This window comes from Papio anubis, chromosome 7 (assembly GCF_008728515.1).
Source record: "Papio anubis isolate 15944 chromosome 7, Panubis1.0, whole genome shotgun sequence".
Lineage (NCBI taxonomy): Eukaryota > Metazoa > Chordata > Mammalia > Primates > Cercopithecidae > Papio > Papio anubis.
In genome coordinates this window covers 39,419,629-39,439,558 of record NC_044982.1, presented here as the reverse complement: position 1 = coordinate 39,439,558, position 19,930 = coordinate 39,419,629, and the positions used below count along the sequence as shown (strand labels likewise).

The 19,930-nt window shown below is 39.0% G+C and overlaps 1 protein-coding gene across 9 annotated transcripts in view; it reads left to right on the top strand.

Moving 5' to 3' along the window:
- Positions 1-18,661, top strand: part of FAM71D (family with sequence similarity 71 member D) — a 40,921-nt gene extending 22,260 nt beyond the window's left edge. For 2 of the 9 annotated variants that reach the window (XM_031669106.1, XM_031669107.1), the window contains 3 exons: positions 10,091-10,118; positions 10,378-10,518; positions 13,804-13,985. In XM_031669106.1, the coding sequence (XP_031524966.1) occupies positions 10,091-10,118; positions 10,378-10,491 (142 nt within the window). In that variant the 3' untranslated portion in view covers positions 10,492-10,518; positions 13,804-13,985. Of the gene's footprint in view, positions 1-10,090; positions 10,338-10,377; positions 10,519-13,803; positions 13,986-15,442; positions 15,518-17,763; positions 17,831-18,490 lie in introns of those variants that run through there. The other 7 variants (XM_017961657.3, XM_017961658.3, XM_031669105.1 and 4 more) reach the window with 7 other exon arrangements.
- The last annotated feature ends 1,269 nt before the right edge of the window (positions 18,662-19,930 follow it).

Below are 19,930 nucleotides of genomic sequence, written 5' to 3'. Positions count from 1 at the left end.
TCAAGACCAGCCTAGCCAAGATGGTGAAACCCTGTCTCTACTAAAAACTACAAAAATTAGCCAGGGGTGGTGGCGGGCACCTGTAATCCCAGTTACTCGGCCCAGAAGGCAGAGGTTGCAGTGAGCCGAGATCATGCTACTTACTGCATTCCAGCCTGGGTGACAGTGAAACTCCGTCTCAAAAAAAAAAAAAAAAAAAAAAAGCATGGAAAAAGCAAAATTCTAGGAAAATGTTGGTCAAAGATTTATGATGTACCATAAAAAAATTTCATATAGGAAAAGAGTAAATTATTTTAAAACTATAATGAGCCAGAAGAAAATGGAATGGTATCATTGCCTCATTTACAGAGGAAAGATCATTTATTGTCCACTGATGCAATAAAAGTAATTCAATGGCAGAGTTTGCATCATTCACTCAAAAATATTTATGAGCACTTCCTATGCACTAGGCACTGGGGATACAGCACCAAAAATTATCAAGTCCCTATCTCATGAAGTGTTTTATTCTAGTGGGGGACACAGATAATAAACCAATACAATATGTTATGCCAGCTAGAATGTGCTGTGATGAAAATAAAAAGAGAGAGAGAGAATAGAGAGTGAGAGTGATTAGAAGAGGGTGGAGAGATATTTTATACAGGTGGTCAAGGCCATTTGAGCAGAGACCTGAGCAAGTGTGAACCTCTGGAGGAATAGAGTTCCAAGTTGATTGATTGCATAACAATTACAAATCTCTGCCAAATAAATCATTTTAAAAAATACATTCATAAATGTATGACAACACAGTTGCGGGGAAAGCATAATAGACCGGGTGTGGTGGCTCATGCCTGTAGTCCCAGCACTTTGGGATGCCAAGGCGGGTGGATCATGAGGTCAGGAGTTTGAGACCAGCCTGGCCAACATGGTGAAACTCTGTCTCTACTAAAAATACAAAAATTAGCCAGGTGTGGTGGCTGGTGCCTATAATCCCAGCTACTCGGGAGGCTGAGGCAGGAGAATTGCTTGAACCCAGGAGGGTAAGGTTGCAGTGAGCCGAGATCACGCCATTGCACTCCAGCCTGGGTAACAAAGCAAGACTCCATCTCGAAAAAAAAAAAACCAAAAAACGAAAAAAGTATAATAGATTACCTTTATATATAAGTAGTTTGTAGGAATTTATAAGGGATCCAATTAACAAACTATTTAAGAACATAAATAGAAAATTTACTCCAGAAGACAACTACTTGAGAAAGAATCAACCTCACTAATAATTAAAGAAATACTAGTTAAGCAATTACCAGTTAGCTTTTCATTAGGTGTCAACAACACTCTTGGTGTCACTATAAATGATTGTCAATTCAATTCACACCCCAAATGTTTGTACTCCTTTACTTATGGTAACATGTCAAAGAAATAATTCAAAGAATAATATCTACCATGTAGAATTGCTGTAAGGATTAAATAGCTGATATTAAAACCCTCACAATACCAGGCACATGGTAACTGTTCAAAATACATGTAGGTGTAGACATAGATAAAATATAGGGTGGGAGGAAGGAAGGAAAGAGGGAGGAGGATAGGTTCAAGCAAACTGAACAAAAAACCTAATGTAGATTTGACTCACATTAAATACAGTACAAACATGGTTCTGTACCACACAGGATGTCTAAAGTAATCTTTCCACTATACTACCCAATAAACTGAACCTAGAGAAGAAATGGGGAAAAGAGCACGAAACTGATTAAATATTTTTAGTGTAGTAAAAAAATGGAGGTGATAGGAGAATGTTAATAGGTGACAATGACCATATTCAAATGTATGAGGAAGTTCACAGAAAGCTACATTTAAAAAGTAGATTTAAATTAAAAATTACTTTAACACAGAGGAAAATTTTATTATTAGGTAATATAGCAACCAATTAAAAAAATAACCTGGGCACACACACCTGTAATCCCATCTGAGGAAGCTACAATGGGAGTACCATCCTGGGCAACTTAACAAAACCCTGTCACTAAAACAAAAGTGGGAGGGTCACTTGAGCCCAGGAGTTTGAAGCTGTGGTGAGAATGATCAAGCCATTGCACTCCAGCCCAGGTGATGGAGCAAGACACTGACTCTTAAATAAATAAAAAATAAAAATACTTATTTATTATATATTGATAAACAACAGAACCAGTTTCTGTAGGTTCTGTACATTGTGAAGTCTGTCCTTGCAAAATTTCTCAAAAATGAACATTACATCTTTTGTAATGTTTTGTCCTGGATAGACTTTAAGCATTCTCCTGCCAGGAGTCTAGACCTTTCATGTTTCTTATAATGTAATCTTAACCACTGTGAAGATCTGCTAAAATGAATAATAGAATGCATGCTAAAGTCAAATATAAGTGTGCTCCAGGGAGTTCCTTAGAAGAGTATACTGAAATGAAAACAGTAAACACACTAGGGACTTTGTAAGGTTCTGAGAAGCATAGTGATGAAAGTACACAGAGGGCTTGGGACACATTAGTTGCTCAACAAATGATCATTTTTGTCACTAGTGATCATTATTGTCACTAATAATTCATTTTTAACAGTGTAGATTAAAGAAAAAAAAAGTGTCTTCTTTAAAATGGCTCCTCTCACAAAAAATGTATCATAGGGCCAGGCGCAGTGGCTCACACCTGTAATCCCAGCACTTTGAGAGACTGAAGTGAGCAGATCGCTCAAGTCAAGGAGTTCAAGACCAGCCTGGGCAACACGGCAAAACCTTATCTCTACAAAAAAATGCAAAAGTTTAGAAGAGCATGGTGGCATGCACCTGTAGTCCCAGCTACTAGGGAAGCTGAAGTGGAAGGATCACCTAACCCTGGGGAGGTTGAGGCTGCAGTGAGCCATGAAAGAGCCACTGCACTCCAGCCTGGGTGACAGAGCAAGATCCTGTTGCAAAATATATGTATATATATTTTATATATATATATTTTTTTATATATATATTTTTTTCACACACACATACATATAAATAAATATATACACAAAAATATCTTATTCAGCTGAGGATTAACTACTCAAAGCTGGTTTTTCTAAAAAGTCTTCTTTCCTAACAAAGGCCAAGGGAAACAAAGGAATATGGGTGATCGTTAGGAGAGCCACAAACCTTGAAATCAGAGTAGTTTGCTTTAGCTGCTTGAGCACTGCATTTTTCACAATCCCAGAGCCTCTATATACAAGTGCCAAGACATTCAAAGTGTTGGCTTTTGACGCTCAAGGAAAGCATCATTAACTATCTAAGGTTTCTTTACTGGTTGTTCTCAAAATGAGGACGCCGGACCAGCAGCATCACCTGGGAACTGGTTAAAGAAGTAAATGCTTAGGCCTCACCCCTTCTTACTGAATCATAAGCTTGGGGATGGGGCATAGAATTCTGTGTTTTAATAGACTTCCAGGTGATTCTAATGCATACTCAGGTTTGAGAACCATTTCCTTAGGAGAAACCAGTCGTATCTATCAAGCAAGGATTCCCTCTCTCACAATGGCTTCTCCCGAAGCCCTACAGTCAAACTAAGGATTCTGCTTTTATAGCTGTGGAAAGAACTATAGGCTCACCAGGAATCTTCCAGGGAGATTTCTTCCAGGACCAGGAGCTCAAAAAGATAAAAAATATGGTTCAATGTGGGAATTGCTGTTATCACCCACAGACATTTTCCTACTTTTACTGAGGGCACAGAAGTCACTGAAATAAATTTCTCCCCAGAACACTGATCTTTTTTTTTTTTTTTTTTTTTTTTTTAAATGATAACCACTAAGCTATTTCAGCATAAGTAAACGATGACAGAAGGGCAACTTGTAAGTCTGATGTGTTAGAAGAGAAAGTACAAGGATTAAAAAAACAACAACAACAGGAGAGAGTGAGAGTAAAGTAGGAAGAGAAAAACAGAAACCATTAGTCAGAAATAGGAAAGGGATACAGGAATATAAGATGCAGAAGGGTATGTGCAGGTGCTGCTCAGTGGAAAACGTACCTTTCACTACAATACATGAGTATGACTTTATTAGAAAAGAGTAAGATTTCTTTTAAAAAATGAGATTAAATGAATCCATCCAACTTAGCAATTTGTCTTAAATAATCATTGATCAGGTCTGGTCACTCTGATGTCTTCCTTATGTTTTGTTTCATTCTTATGTCTCAAATCCAGTGCCCCCAACCCTTGTCTAATACTTCAAAAACATACCACAAATCAAAATCTCACAAAGTTAACTGAATCATTTCAGCTACTTCTTTCCTTGCCCAAAACAAATGCTCTAAACCATTAGATTCGCTTTTAATGCCTTTTAAAAAAAATTATGAAAAATAATGAACTTTATTTTTTGCGTGCAGTTTTAGATTTACAAAATAACTGAGCAAATAGTGCACAGAGTTCCACACACACATCCCACTGCGCCCTCCTACCAATCCCCCATGGTATCTTCTATTAACGTCTTACATGTGGTACATTTGTTACGGTCAATGAACACATATTAATACATTGTTATTAACTATAGTCCATAGTTTACATTACATTAATGTTTACTCCTTGTGTTGGACAGTTCTGTGGGTTTCATTTTGTTGAGGATTTTGTCATCTATATTCATCTGGGATACTAACCTGTAGTCTTCTTTTTTTGTCATGTCCTTGTCTGGTTTTGGTATCAGGGCAATGCTGGCCTCATAGAATGAGTTAATCATGTTTTGTTAATATTTTGGGGGTTTTTTTCAGTCTCCATTTCATTTATTTCTCCTCTGGCTTTTATTAGTTCTTTCCATCTACTAATTTTGAGTTTGGATTATTCATGCTTTTCTAGTTCCTCAAGGTGCATCATTAGGTTATTTATTTGACATCTTCCTAGTTTTTTGATGTAGGTATTTATTACCATAAACTTGACTCTTAATACTGCTTTTGCTGTGCCCCTGTAAGTTTTGGTGTATTGTGTTTCTATTTCCATTTGTGTCAGTAAATTTTTAGATAGCATATTTCATTTCTTCCTTTCATTTAGGAGCATGTTGTTTAATTTTTATGTATTGTATACTTTTGAATGTTCCTATTGTTATTGATTTCTAGTTTTATTCCATTGTGATCAGACAAAATACTTGATAAGATTTAAATTTTTAAAAATTTTTGGATAAACTTTTTGAGATTTGTTTTGCGTCCTAACATACAGTCAGTCAATCCTGGAGAACATTCCATATGCTGATGACAAGAATGTGTACTGTGCAGCTGTTGGATGAAATGTTCTATAAATGTCTGTTAAGTCATTTGGTCTGTGATCTAGTTTAAATTCCATGTTTCTTTGATGATTTTCTGTCTAGATGATTTGTCCTAGGCTAAGAGTGGGTGTTGAAGTCCCCAGCTGTTATTGTATTGGAATCTATATTTGCCTTTAGATCTAATGTTGCTTTATAAATCTGGGTGCTCCAGTGTACATGTGTATTTACAATTGTTATGTCCTCATGTTAAATTGATCCCTTTATAACTATAAAATTACTCTCTTCATCTTTTTTTTACAGTTTCTGACTTAAAGTCTGTTTTATCTGATATAAATATGGCTAATCTTGCCTGACTTTGGTTTCCATTTGCATTGAATATCTTGTTTCATTTCTTCACCTTCAGTCTGTATGTATCTTTACAGGTGAAGTAAGTTTCATGTAGGCAGCATATAGTTGGGTCATTTAAAAGAAAAATCCATTCAGCCAGTCTATATCTTTTAAGTAGGGAATTTAATCTATTTACATTTAAGGTTATTAGTGATAGGTGAAGACTTACTCCTGTCAATTTGTTACATGTTTTCTGGTTGTTTTGTATATCATTTGCTCCTTACTTCTTCTCTTATTGTTTATTTTTGCAGTTGAGTGATTTTCTGTAGTGATAAGATTTTATTGCTTTCTCTTTCTCCTTTGTGTATCAGCGCTACCAGGGAGTTTTATAGTTTTGCATGTTTGCATGATGGTGGCTATCATCTTTTCATTTCTATGTATAAGTCCCTTGAGCATTTTTTGTAAGGCCAATCTAGTGATGAATTTCCTTAGTTTTGGTTTATCTGGAAAAGATTTTGATCTTAAGAATTTTCTTAAGATTATTATTTTAAATTCTTTTTCTGACATTTTATATATTTTCTTATTATTGATGTTTGTTACTGGAGAATTATTGTTTTCCTTTGGAAGTGTCATGTATCCTGTGGTCCTATGTTGAGTTCTATGCATCTAATGGAAAAAATGCCTCTTCCTATTTTATGGAGTAGTGTCACAGGGAAAGACTTATTTGTATGAATGGGTCTTGGGATGTCAGTTCAGTGGGTTGCGTTGGCTTTGGTTCTAAGTGGATGCAATAGTGCAGTCTCCATGTAGTTTCTTCAGCATTTGCAAGTTTCTCAGTGGCCTGGGCTTAGAGAGTTTGTGGCATCAGTGGTGCAGTTTTGCCAGGGTTGGGCTCACCAGGCTGTTTCTCAGATCAGGGACAGACAGGCACATACACACAGTGGGTTGGCCAACCTGGGGTCTGGCTTGCTGGGTTTGGGGCCATGGGCTGTTAATGCAGCCGGGAGCATGATCACACAGTTGTTGTCTGTGAGTAGCAGCCTACAGAAATGTTTCTTAGGCCTGGTGTTTCTCAGAGTTATGCACCAGGGATGTGGGTGCACAGCTGCTTGGGTGCGGGTGATCTGCGGGCATGTTTACGGGGGGTGGCCCACAGAGCCATTTCTCAAATCTGGAACACTAGTGCAAGTCTGCTTGGCTGACTCAGGGACATGCCCACTGGGGACAGCCTGTGGGCTGTTTCTGAGGCCTGATATGTGGATACAGGGCTGCTTGGCAGCCTGGGGCATGTCCACCTGGGGGACTTATGGGGCTGTTTCTCTGGTCCAGGATAGGGGTTCTTGCCTGTTTGGCTGGCCTGAGGGCATGCCTGTCAGAAGCAACCTGCAGGACTGTGTCTCGGGCCCTGATTTTGGGTGCAGGGTCATTGGGCAGGCCAGGAACATATCTGTAGGGGATGGAGGCACTGTGGAATTGTTTCTTCATGTCCTAAGCACAGGCACACAGCCGTTCTGCTTGCCCAGGGGTATATCAGTTGTTTAGAGGTTCAGGGGTCTCTCTCACTTGAGGGTATGTATGCAGCAGTTTGGCTGGCTCAAGGGTGGGTTTTCCATGGATAAGACTGTCATATTCTCCCTCTGGCTAGAAGTGCAGCAGTGAGGGTTGGTTTCCCTGCTATGTGAGACCAAAGCCACAGCAGATCCTGGCCCAGGTTCTGCACAGGTGGTGTTGTGGTGTTCAGCCGCCACTGTGGGCTTCGTGGAATGGAGTTGGAGCCTTAGGGCTGGAGAGATGCAGTGGCTAGTGGCCCCACAGAGCAGGTTACTCTCCAGAGGTGGCTCTGATCTCAAGCAGCAGCTTGGCTCACAGGTGGTGATTGGGGAGTAGGAAGTGCATACCTTGTGCTCTTAACCTGGGGCAATGTAGCTGTGTGAATTCCTAGCAACTCCCAAAACTAGGCTCAGGGCTTGTGAGGACTGTGGGATTCTCCTGTTGTAAGGACTGTAGGTGTTTTTGGTAGCAATGGGGGCTGGTGGGGCTCTTCTGCTTACCTTTTCCCTGCAATGGGAAGTCTCCCCTGACTCTGGGCAGATTTAGGCCACATGGGTGATATAGGTGCCTTCACACTGTCCTCCTGGACTTTCCATCACCACAGACATGTCTCTGTTCCCCAGCTGTCCTCCAGTGACCTTCCTTTGACACTGCAGTCACATCTTAGCAGTTTATTCATTGCTCTGGTCCTTTCTTGTGGGGGAAGGATGAATGCCAGGGGTCTCTAGTCAGCAATCTTGCTGACATTCACTCTGAGAATTTTTCTATACTACCCCTTAATTGCTTTTTAAAATATTAAAAATTATAAGAATAACTTTAATTGTTAGGATGAAAAAGGCTCAGCAAGTACTGTTTCATTAGTCTCACTGTTATGATCACTATTAGAAATGATGAAAAAATGGATCCCTAAATAGCAAAAATCACGGAATTTTAAAGATATAAAAGATCTTGAGAATTAACAAATCTCAAATTAGTCAAGGTCTCACCCCTCCCTTCTCAGCTCCCTACGCCATTTATCAGCTGACTCTACTGGAAAGAAATAAATAGATGAAAAACAAAACAAAACAAATTTTGGTTACAAGTAATCCTCTTAAGCCCAATTTAATAAAGCATGGATTTCTTTTTTATTGCCTATTTGCATCAGGAACATAATTACTAGCTAGAGTCTAATTTGAGAATGTTAATTATGAATGAAAGATGTAATATTTTAAGAACAGAATGGAATTCACTACTGCTGTATTGCAGAGACATTAGTAAGATTTAATCATGCTAGTGAGGTTGAAAAATAAGTTATATATATTATTTTTCTTTTCCAAAACCATGGATTTCAGTGACACTTTATAACTGTGTACTTTGGAACACTGATAAAAAATTAAGCTGGGTGCAACAGCTCATGCCTGTAATCCCAATACTTTGAGAGGCCCAGGCAGGAGGATCGCTTGGGCTCAGGAGCTCAAGACAACCCTGGGCAATATGGCAAGACCCTGTCCCTACAAAAAAGAAAAAATTTTCTGGGCATGGTAGTGAACACCTGAGGTCCCAGTTACTCAGGAGGCTGAGGCAAGGGGATTGCTTGAGCTGGGAGGTCAAGGCTGCAAAGAGCCATGGTAGAGCCACTGCACTCTAGCCTGGCTAACAGAGGGAGACCTCGTCTCAGGGGAAAAAAAAAAAGTAAACAATGATCTTGTTGAATATTCTGCCCTCATATTTACTAGTCTTTAAAATTTAAATTGAGCATCTTAAATCTAGATGAGTGAAAAATGTTGGAGACTTAAACTTATCTATACTGTCACTTTAGGTCCTTTAGAAATGAAGAATTTACTTTATAAAGTATTTATATTTTTTCTCATATCTTGACAGTAGTCCTACCATGGCTCTTTCCTTTGTTTTAAAGAGGATAGTGGCAGGCTTTATTTTAATTTGCATCTATTCTTCAAAGCACATTTACTTGATATTTCTCAGTCTCTTGAAAATTTTTATCATTAAGCTTAACCTTCATTTAAGTCACCAGATCTATTTGATAAAGACTATATGAATATTTATTTGCAAACTGTATAGAAAATTACTGTTTTAACATTTACTTTCTGAAAGATCCATTGTAGAACTTGAACTGGGTGTATTTGCCAGACCCCTTAAAATGGATCACAATTATGTCTTTGCATGTTTATTTTATAGGATAATAGCTAAGACAATTTTTCTTCCTAAACTATTTGTTTTATTCAATATTTCCAAAATATTTATTGAAAATGTATCAAGAAATAAGAATTTGGTGAAAATTATGTGACTTAAGTTTATGTTTTAGTATGCCAATGAGGTTAAGGAAATAAGTATTTTAATTATTATCAATTTTAAAAATTAGGAGCACAGAAAATAAGCTTCTTTATCCAAAGACATTTCTTAAAGTGAAATCTTCTAAAAAACTGCTAGCCTCCTCTTTTATCCAACAAACCATAAGAAATGTTATTAAATGTAAATAAGGTACATTATTTGCCTGCAAGATTCCCAAGCGTGGCCACCCCTAGTAAGGCCACAGACTTGGTGGTAAAGAAGTTACCATTAGTTGGTGATTTCTCCTAACCATCCATTTCAGAATTTATCCCCAGGTCTCTTTGAAACCCTATATTCCCAACATAATTAACCTTATTTACGCGGCTCAGCAGCAGCAGCTAACTTCTCTCAGCCTGTTAAGGGAAGGACAAGGAGGCAGCAGTGTTGGGGATGCCAGCAGCCTATGGAGTGACTGGAATAGACATAATAAGAATAGATTACATATTATTACGTACAATAAATTTTTACGGCTTTTACAGATTGAATAGCCCATATGTTGCAGAAATTTAGGTAATTTTAGTCTCATATGTTCTATAATCAGCAATGGCCTAGGCTTGCTAAACATGTTTCATTACCACCCACAAAGCATTTACAGAATGACTGGTTATTTTATATCTAGTAAATCTTGTCTAAATATTTGTGGTTATGCTGGCAAATTTTTGAAATGTGCTATTTATTTTTACAGGAGCTTGAGAACTGAATCAAACACTTCAGGTATGGAACAAATGCCACTACATATTTTATTGTGATCCCTGGTATCCAGTAGTCATCTCTGGTTCTTCCAAGAGTAGGGTGGTTAAGAGCAAAGGAATTCAGCTAGACTTTTTGATGCCTTTCCTTTCTTCACGATGCTCCATTCTGAGAATCCTACACTGAAGAAACTCTTTCTCAAAGCTGATCCTCAGGCTATCTTCCAAGTGGAAAACATTATGGTACTTTACTACTTCACTTTTCTTTTTCTGCACTGGTTTCGTTTCCCAGTTCCCTGGATCTAAATCATCAGGCATAAACCACGCCAAGCCTAGTTCTGCAGACAGCATGCAAACTACAGCAATCATAGGACCTGTCATCCTTGCTGATATGTAACGGGAACGGTCCACAACTAAATTTTTGGTAAATGTAAAATTATCCAGCTCCTCTTTTTTCCTCCTACATCTTTAGCCTTTCCCAGGTGATACTATTTAATGTTTTTGTTTGTTTGTTGTTGTTTTGTGAGGCGTAGTCTTGCTCTGTCACCCAGGCTGGAGTGCAGTGGTGTGATCTTTGCTCACTGCAACCACTCTGCCTTTCGGGTTCAAGTGATTCTCCTGCCTCAGCCTCCTGAGTAGCTGGGATTACAGGCATTCGCCACCACGCCTGACTAAATTTTGTATTTTTCACTATGTTGGCCAGGCTGTTCTCAAACTCCTGATGTCCAGTGATCTGCCCGCCTGGGCCTCCCAAAGTGCTGGGATTATATGAGTGAGCCACCACTCTGGGCCTATTTAATGTTTGGGTTTTATTTGGCGGTGGGGAGTGATGTTTTTTCTTTATATATTGCCATGTTCTAAGAATCTTTAGCCTGTAATGAACTTTTAATGTGGAGGTTGTCTTATAGGCACCTCTTATAGTTTGTCTTATAGGCAAATCTCTCTCTTTGCTGAGTGCTAAAACAGCTCTAAGTTACTTTCAAACCTGGGAGACAGACCAAGCCTCAGCTTCAGTCATGCACATAAAAGAACACTATGGAAGGAACATTTAACTTGGCATAAGTGAAGAAAAAAAAAAATACTACTTCAAAAAGCAAGAATACTTGAAGGCAGTTTTAATCACACGTACAAGAGTCAGTCCCACAAAAAAAAGCAAATTATTATAGGATAGGATTTTACACAAATGGGACTTGTCTTTGGACCTTCCCATTGGGCTTTTTTTTTTTTTTTTTTTTTTTTTTTTCTGAGATAGGGTCTCGCTCTTTCACCCAGGCCAGAGTACAGTGGCACAACCTTGGCTCACTACAACCTTCTCCTCCTGGGTTCAAGTGATTCTCCTGCCCTGGCCTCCCAAGTAGCTGGGATTACAAGTGCCCGCCACCACGCCTGGCTAATTTTTGCATTTTTAGTAGAGATGGGGTTTCACCATGTTGGCCAGGCTGGTGTCGAACTCCTGACCTCAGGTGATCCACCCGCCTTGGCCTCCCAAAGTGCTGGGATTATAGGCATGAGCCACTGCACCCTGCCCACATTGGGCTTTAGTGTCTAAAAGTACCAGATGAACTTCACTGTAATGTGGTTTGGCCTATATTCCAATCTATACTATTGAACCTGAGAGCATTATAGGGAAATGCTATCATAACTTATAAGAAAAGCGCAAAATCTCCTTTGCAGTACAGAATTTTAATCTATTAATTTCTACCCTAAACTGTATTTCATAAAGAAATCAAACTAAATTTGTAGAAATTTCAGAGAGATCTAGTATAGGCAAATATTTTCCTCTTTGTTTCTAAAAGCAAGGGTAAATCTACTAGCAGCCTTACTACTATCAAAAATATTACATGCAATTAGTACACTCTATGTACATTCTAAGACAGTCATGTATTTAGCCATGGAAGTTTCAAATTAATGTAAAGCATCAACATTGTTGTCTTCATTCTCTATGTGACTAATTATTTTACCTGTTTTCTAGCACAGACTCAGTTTTGTCCAATTGAACAATTTGATTCCTACCTATCATATATGAAGCACTGTGCAGGCTGTGGGAGGGATTAAAAAAGAATTGGACATAGCTGGGCATAGTGGTGTGTGCCTGTAGTCTCAGCTACTTGGGATGCTGAGGCAGGAGGATGGCTTGAGCCTGGGAGTTTGAGGCTGCAGTGAGCTGTGATTGCACCACTGCACTCCAGCCTAAGCAACAGAGTGAGATGCTGTCTCAAACAAAACAAAACATAGTAAAATAACAGAATATGTTACCTGGCCTTAGGATATGTGCACAAATAATAAAACCAGAATGTATGTTAATTAAGTATATGTTAAGAGAAGAGTCCAGAACTTAGTTTTGGCTCAGGAAAGGAAATAATGAGACTCTATGAAAAAGGCAGGGCCGGGTGCAGTGGCTCACGCCTGTAATCCCAGCACTTTGGGAGGCCAAGGTGGACAGATCATGAGGTCAGGAGATCGAGGCCATCCTGGCTAACACTGTGAAACCCCGTCTCTACTAAAAAATACAAAACAAAATTAGCCGGGCATGGTGGCGGGCACCTGTAGTCCCAGCTACTCGGGAGGCTGAGGCAGGAGAATGCCGTGAACCCGGGAAGCGGAGCTTGTAGTGAGCCGAGATCGTGCCACTGCATTCCAGTCTGGGCGACAGAGTGAGACTCCGTCTCAAAAAAATAAAAATAAAAATAAAAAAAGGCAGTCTTTGAGTTAGGAAAGGGGAAAATGAGGATATCCTGAATATAGGAAATGGGGTGAACAAAATCAAACAAATGGGAAAGTATTGGGCATCTCCAATTCAGGAGTAGTGAGGCATGTGCCTGGAAAGCAAGGCAGGAGCCAAATTACGGAAATAACGGATCATGCTAAGAAGTCAGGTAGCTAAAAAGGAGCCACTGAAAGACAGAGAAATGACAACATTAGTGTTATGTTTTAGGATAATTACTCTGACTGCAGTCTCTAAGAGAAGCTGGAGGAGGCTAGAGGTAGGGAGACCAGTTAGAAAGCTACTCTAACAGTCAGATGAAGTGTGCCAAAGTCTGAACCAGGTGAGGAGCAGTCACAGTGGAAACAAGGACATGAATCCATAGTCAACAAGAGTTATTGACTTACTGCCTGTGGGGACCAGAGGAAAAAAAACTGGGTATGTCAGTTTGGGAGACAACATGATGACTAGGTGATAGTAACCTTATGAAACAAGCTGGGAGAAGGAATTGGAAACATTTTGGAGGGGAAAAATTAAGAAATCAACTCTGAAACACTGAAGTTAGAATCAAATGCCCTAGGTTTTGGTTCTAACTACACTTCCTGTATTACATGGTCATTAATCTCTCTGGGCCTCAATTTCCTCAACTATGAAAAGTGTGTGCAAGTGGCTGGGGTGAGGGGAGGAGGAGGGCATGATTAGTTGTCTCAAGACCCTTTTGGCAGTTAAGATTCTATGAGCTGCCGTGTTTGTAGTTCTGGGGCTCATCTTTGACAATCTAGCAGGCAGCTTGCAATAGGGATTTGGAAATCAGGAGCTAAGCAAAGATACAGCAAATGAGCAGCAAAATTCCACTCTGGGCTTGTTAAATCACAAGGGTGGTACAACATACAAAATGGGCATGCAGTTTTCCACAAAGTATTAATTATTTTCTCTGTTTTTTCTTATGTATTTCTTATTTCTTTCCACCTTTTTCTCCCGTTTTCCCACTTTTCTCTTACTTAGGCTTGTATAGTTTTTCAGTTTTTCCCCTGATTAGCATTTCTTTCCCCATTTTCACTCTCCTCTAAATCACCTGTTCCCCTTCCATACACTTTTACTCTCAACACCCTGTACCCCAAGAAAAGCAGACTAGCTGAATCTTAATCCCTCATTTTATTAAATGTAATTGGAGTGCAAATTAAAAATGAGTCTGTAATTCTAATTTATATTATATGTGGAAATCAGAATAATAACTGCTCTGCACAGTAGTAAAACAAATTCCTGGCACTGTTAAGCTCATCTGATTCACATTCACCCAGCTCCTGGGCAGTGCTAGTTAGGGACCATGATCTCAAATTCATCTTCTCAAACCTCTCAACAGTTTGTGAAAATTACATTTTTTTCTCCTTTCTGCATAATGTTTTGGGATAAAGTGGCACTTCAAATGCACTGTTTGTATGACAAGTTTAAGAATGAAATAGGGTCCACATTAAATTTGTCTCTCTGGATCTGGGTTAATTTCTCTTTCTTTCTCTTTCTCTCTCTCTCTTTCTTCTTTTTTTTTTTTTTTTTTTTTTTGAGACGAGTCTTACTCTGTTGCCCAGGCTGGAGTGCAGTGGCACGATCTCAACTCACTGCAACCTCTGCCTGACCAGGTTCATGCGATCCGCCCACCTCAGCCTCCCAAATTGCTGGGATTATAGGCATGAGCCACTACGCCCGGCCCCATTTCTCTACTTTCTGAACTTTAAGTTTTTGCCTTTCTAGGATTAATTTTCCTTTACTTTTTAAATTTTTTTTATAGTGAGCCCAAATTATAGGCTTATCTCTGGTTCTTTGATATTTTTTCAGAGACAAAGGATAGCGATTCAAGAAAAGAACAGAAGGGAAAATCACATTAAATATTGGGAGTTTCCTTCCCACCCTTACCCATCTTTCTTTTCCATGTTCCTCTTAAATATTACAAACCAGGCCGGGCGCAGTGGCTCAAGCCTGTAATCCCAGCACTTTGGGAGGCCGAGACGGGTGGATCACGAGGTCAGGAGATCGAGACCATCCTGGCTAACACGGTGAAACCCCGTCTCCACTAAAAAATACAAAAAACTAGCCGGGCGAAGTGGCGGGCGCCTGTAGTACCAGCTACTCGGGAGGCTGAGGCGGGAGAATGGCGTGAACCCGGGAGGCGGAGCTTGCAGTGAGCTGAGATCCGGCCATGGCACTCCAGCCTGGGCGACAGAGCAAGACTCCGTCTCAAAAAAAAAAAAAAAATATTACAAACCAAATTCCTTGGAATCCTAAGCAGCCAGGTTTATTCTTTGTTTATAAAACCCAGGCTTAATAAAAAAGGAGGGAGCCCTCTAAAAGGGAACCTACTTGTGAAATTCAACAATAGGCTCCATTGCAAGAATAAATACATTTTTGATGAGGTGGTTAGGACATAATCTGAATTTCATATTCAAAATAAGTTCTTTCTCCTTCTGTGCCTTTTTTTTTTTTTTTTCCTGCTTTTGACTTTTTTTCTTTCTTTCTCACTTCCTCTCTATTGATCTCTTCTCTACTTTCCCTACTCTTTTTCTTTTTTCCCTCTGGTTCTCTCCCCTCATATCAAATCTCCTTCTAATTTCCTCAAACTTGTGCCTCATCTGTCTCCCCTTTTCTCAAGGGAATGAATGTGAGGAAAGAAAAGTAAAACAGAAAAAGACAAACTTGGTGGAAAAACATGTAAGACAACCGAAAGGTAACTTTTTAATTATAAGTCTCTATAGGAATACATGATAGCTATGATACTATCACACAAAAAAAGTTGTCAGTAAGTGGGGTCTTTTAACATTAAATCTTATTCTACTGTAGTAACAATATAAGTGGAATGAAATGTTAGGGGTTTGTTGTGGTTTCTGCTCTAGAATCCATCATGGGTCAAAAGATAACATCAGCACAGGGAAGAGGAGAGGGGGCTTCAGGTGAGGCACTGGAAGAGAATTATGTGTTGTGCTACCATAGCGATTCCTCTCATTTCTGTACTTCTTTGCAACCTTATCATGCTATTTCCCAACCTGCTTTTTAGATCAGCCAATACAATTAAGACCTCTTTTTTTCATAGCAAAAGGATACGGATATTCGTAGAGTGCCTGCACGGCTGTCATGTACAGTTGTGTAGCTTGTACACACCATCCATGTTGTAGTTTATGTGCAATTCATAATCTGCACAACTGTATGCGGTGGCCCTGGCCTACTGTATTCTAAGTTTCTTTGAAACACCAGCTCTGCAGTGCGTTGCTGAAGAATGAAACTTCTCTCAGCCATGATAACAATACCCGGTAGCACAGAAAGAGTTGAAGCAAATGCAATTCTAGGGCCATTGTGTCTTCTGTTGCCTCCTTCATAAAGCTAATGCTGTGTGTGTGTGTGTGTGTGTGTGTGTGTGTGTGTGTGTGTGTGTGTATGTGTGTACCAGGGCTGAGTTCACAGAATTGAAGAGGGGAGGTTGGTGGACCACAGTGGCCTGGGCAGTAACCCCTTCCCCATCCTGGCAGGGCCTTACTGATGGAATCAAGGTGCCCACTCTTCTGTCCATCCTTCTGTCACTCTGCCACCAAAAAGCCAGCTTAGCACTTGAGCATTTTGTTTATTTACTTGTTTATTTTTTCTGTTTTTTTTGTTTGTTTGTTTGTTTTTGTTTTTCGAGACAGAACCTTGCTCTGTCGCCCAGGCTGGAGTGCAGTGGTGCAATCTCGGCTCACTACAACCTTTGCCTCCTGGGTTCAAGTGATTCTCATGCCTCAGCCTCCTGAGTAGCTGGGACTACAGGCACATACCACCACGCCTGGCTAACTTTTGTATTTTTAGTAGAGACAGGGTTTCACCATGTTGGCCAGGCTGGTCTCAAACTCCTGACCTCAAGTGATCTGCCCGCCTTGGCCTCCCAAAGTGCTGGGATTAAAGGCGTAAGCCACCGTACCTGGCTGAGCATTTTGTTTATTAACAGGGCCCCGCCAAGATACACACTGTAGGTGAAAGGTAATGGACCAGAGCAAAACAATGTGGCTGAAAAACAACAAATGTCCACACTCAATAATCCCCTGGCCTCCATATACATTTCCTGATCTGTACCTGTTCTTTTGTGACTTCTTTCCCCCTTAAGAATGCTCCTGCTAGGCACAGTGGCTCACACCTGTAATCCCAGCACTTTGGGAGGCCGAGGCGGGTGGATCACAAGGTCAAGAGATCGAGACCATCCTGGCCAACATGGTGAAACCCCATCTCTACTAAAAATACAAAAATTAGCCGGGCATGGTGGTGCGTGCCTATAATCTCAGCTACTCGGGAGACTGAGGCAGGAGAATCGCTTGAACCCGGGAGGTGGAGATTGCAGTGAGCTGGGATTATGACACTGCACTCCAGCCTGGCAACAGAGTGAAACTCCATCTCAAACCAACCAACCAACCAACCAACCAACAAACAAAACATGCTCCTAATATTCCCCGTAACTTGCTGTATGGTGTGGAGACAGTGATGGGTGGCATACAGGGTGACACGTGCTGGCTCCTACATCCACCTAGACAGAGTCCAAAGTCCTGCCATCTTTCAATATAGTATGGAATTTAAACAGAGAAATTACTTTCAAGATAATTCAATATTTTACAATGATTTCAATCCCTTGATGGATATATTCAGCAACAAAATTTCAAAAATTAGGGTCTCATTAAGACAGAGCTGCAAATGCAAAGAATGACAAAAAAATTATATATACCATATTTAAATTTTGACTTATTAAATTGAAAAGGTTGCTCCCAAATACTTATATTTTGAATAGCTGATATATGGGAAAAAGTAGTTTTTTTTTTTTAATGGTAGAAAAAGTTAGTTACTAATACAGACTTCATATTGTTACAAATAATGTGAAAGATTTCATCTTATTACCACTGAAGTAATGTGAAAGTTATTTGAACTCTTATTTACTATAGCATATTATGATGTTTGTAGGTCTTATGACCAAATATTAGGACTCAGTACAGCACAGATTAAGAACTTGCAAAGAATTCAATAGCAGGTATAGAATTTTAATTTTATTTTTTGTTTGTTTTAATTTTTGCTAGAAATTTAAAAGAGTAAAAGCCCATAATCTTAATCTTAACATCCTGAATGCATAGGTTTTTCCTTGAGTAGAAACAGCTTTTAAAAACAACAATTTTAAGAAATTAAGTTTCTTGGCCGAGTGCGGTGGCTCACGCCTGTAATCCCAGCACGCTGGGAAGCCAAGGCAGGTGGATCACCTGAAGTCAGGAGTTTGAGACCAGCCTGACCAACATGGTGAAACCTTATCTCTACTAAAAACACAAAAATCAGCTGGGCATGGTTGCTGGCGCCTGTAATCCCAGCTACTCGGGAGGATGAGGCACGAAAACTGTTTGAACCCGGGAGGCAGGGGTTTCAGTGAGCCAAGATTGTGCCACTGCACTCTAGCCTGGGTGACAGTGAAACTTTGTCTCAAAAAAAAAAAAAAAAAGAAATTAAGTTTAATAATGTTTTAATGGCTAGATTAAAAAAAAATGAGATCTTATTCATCCAAAGGATCTTTATTTTTTATATCAAGAAGAAAAGTTGTAGTATAAATATACTTTTCTATGTTTCATTCATTTATTTTACCTGTATTTAGTTTCTCTTGTCTTATACTTAACAGTAACAACATTAAAAATATTCTGTATTTCAGACTTTTGAATTAAATGGACTGACTTCTCCACCTTTTCTAAAAATCAGATACAAACTACTAAACTAAAAAGCAAACACAGCTCAGGAAAAGACATTCAGCGCAAGAGGAAAACCAAGCAGTGTCTTCTATGTGGCAGAAATAAAGCCTATTACTAATTATTAAGAATTCAAATCCATGTCAACCTAATTTCATAAAACTTAACTATTTTAATTGTAGATATCTATTTTAAAGGAAGCTAGAGGACTATGCAAAACTATAAGATTTTCAATTCATAAACTCAGTTTTTATCCATGGGGTTTCTTTTCTTTGGGATTGATGGAAAAATTTGTTATTCTCTTGGTTTCACTTTTCTCATTTGTACATTAGTCCAACACTGTTTTGTTTCTAACATTGGAGAATGTGGGATCATTCAAAGTGGGGACAGTGTTCATTTCATCTTTTGTTCTAGCTGAGTACCTGGTGCTGAGAGACAGTATTTATTGAATCAGTGTGTCATTTTCAAACAAGTTTAAAAAAAATCCATGTACTTTTAAAAATAAAAAAGAAACTACAGACAGTCCCCATCCAGAGAATGGTTTGACTTTTTAAAAGCCATCGCTTATTTTCTAAAAGCTGCCAGTCATGCTACAACATGTTTTTTATCCATTATCTCACTTAATCTTCACAGTAATATGAGGGACACTATTATTTTTCCTTGTTTTACAGGTGGTGAAAGTGAAGCTTAGAGGTTAAAGTTACTTGTCCAAGTCACACAGCTAGAAAATGGTGGAGGTGGCCTCTGAACCCAAGAAACCCAACAGCCAAGCTAAATGCAAATTTGCGATTCACATTAGAACTCATGCTTTTAAATTCAGAATAAGGGTAGTTAGGTTTTTTAAAAAGCTATAGAAATATATTTAACTCAAATTTCACACAAATAGTACTGGTTTTTCTACTGTGAACTGAGAATATCTCTTATCTCCATCTTTCCCTTCCTGTCCCACAGGCAACCCTCTAGAACTGGCCAGTCCAATACGGTGGCCAGTAGGCATATATGGCTATTGAGCACCTGCAGTGTAGCTAGTGTGACTGAGAAACTGAATTTTAGATTATTTTAAATAAATGTAAATTCTAATTTTAAAACTAGAACAGTGTAGAATATTTTTCCATTAAATGCAACTTTATTGTTTTGGTAGGGCTACATTTTTCACTTCAACTGTTGAAAATCTAGTGTCCAAATTGAGATATACTGTAAGTGTAAAATATATGCCAGATTTGGAAGTCTTTGAGAAAAGAAGAATGTAAAATATTTAATATGTGTTATATTGATTATATGTTTAAATAATATTTGAATATATTGGTTAAATAAAAATATTTAAGGATTACTTTCATCTGTTTCTTTTTACTTTTTTGATGTGCCTATTAAGCAATGTGTCACAAATTACATATATGAAAAAAAAA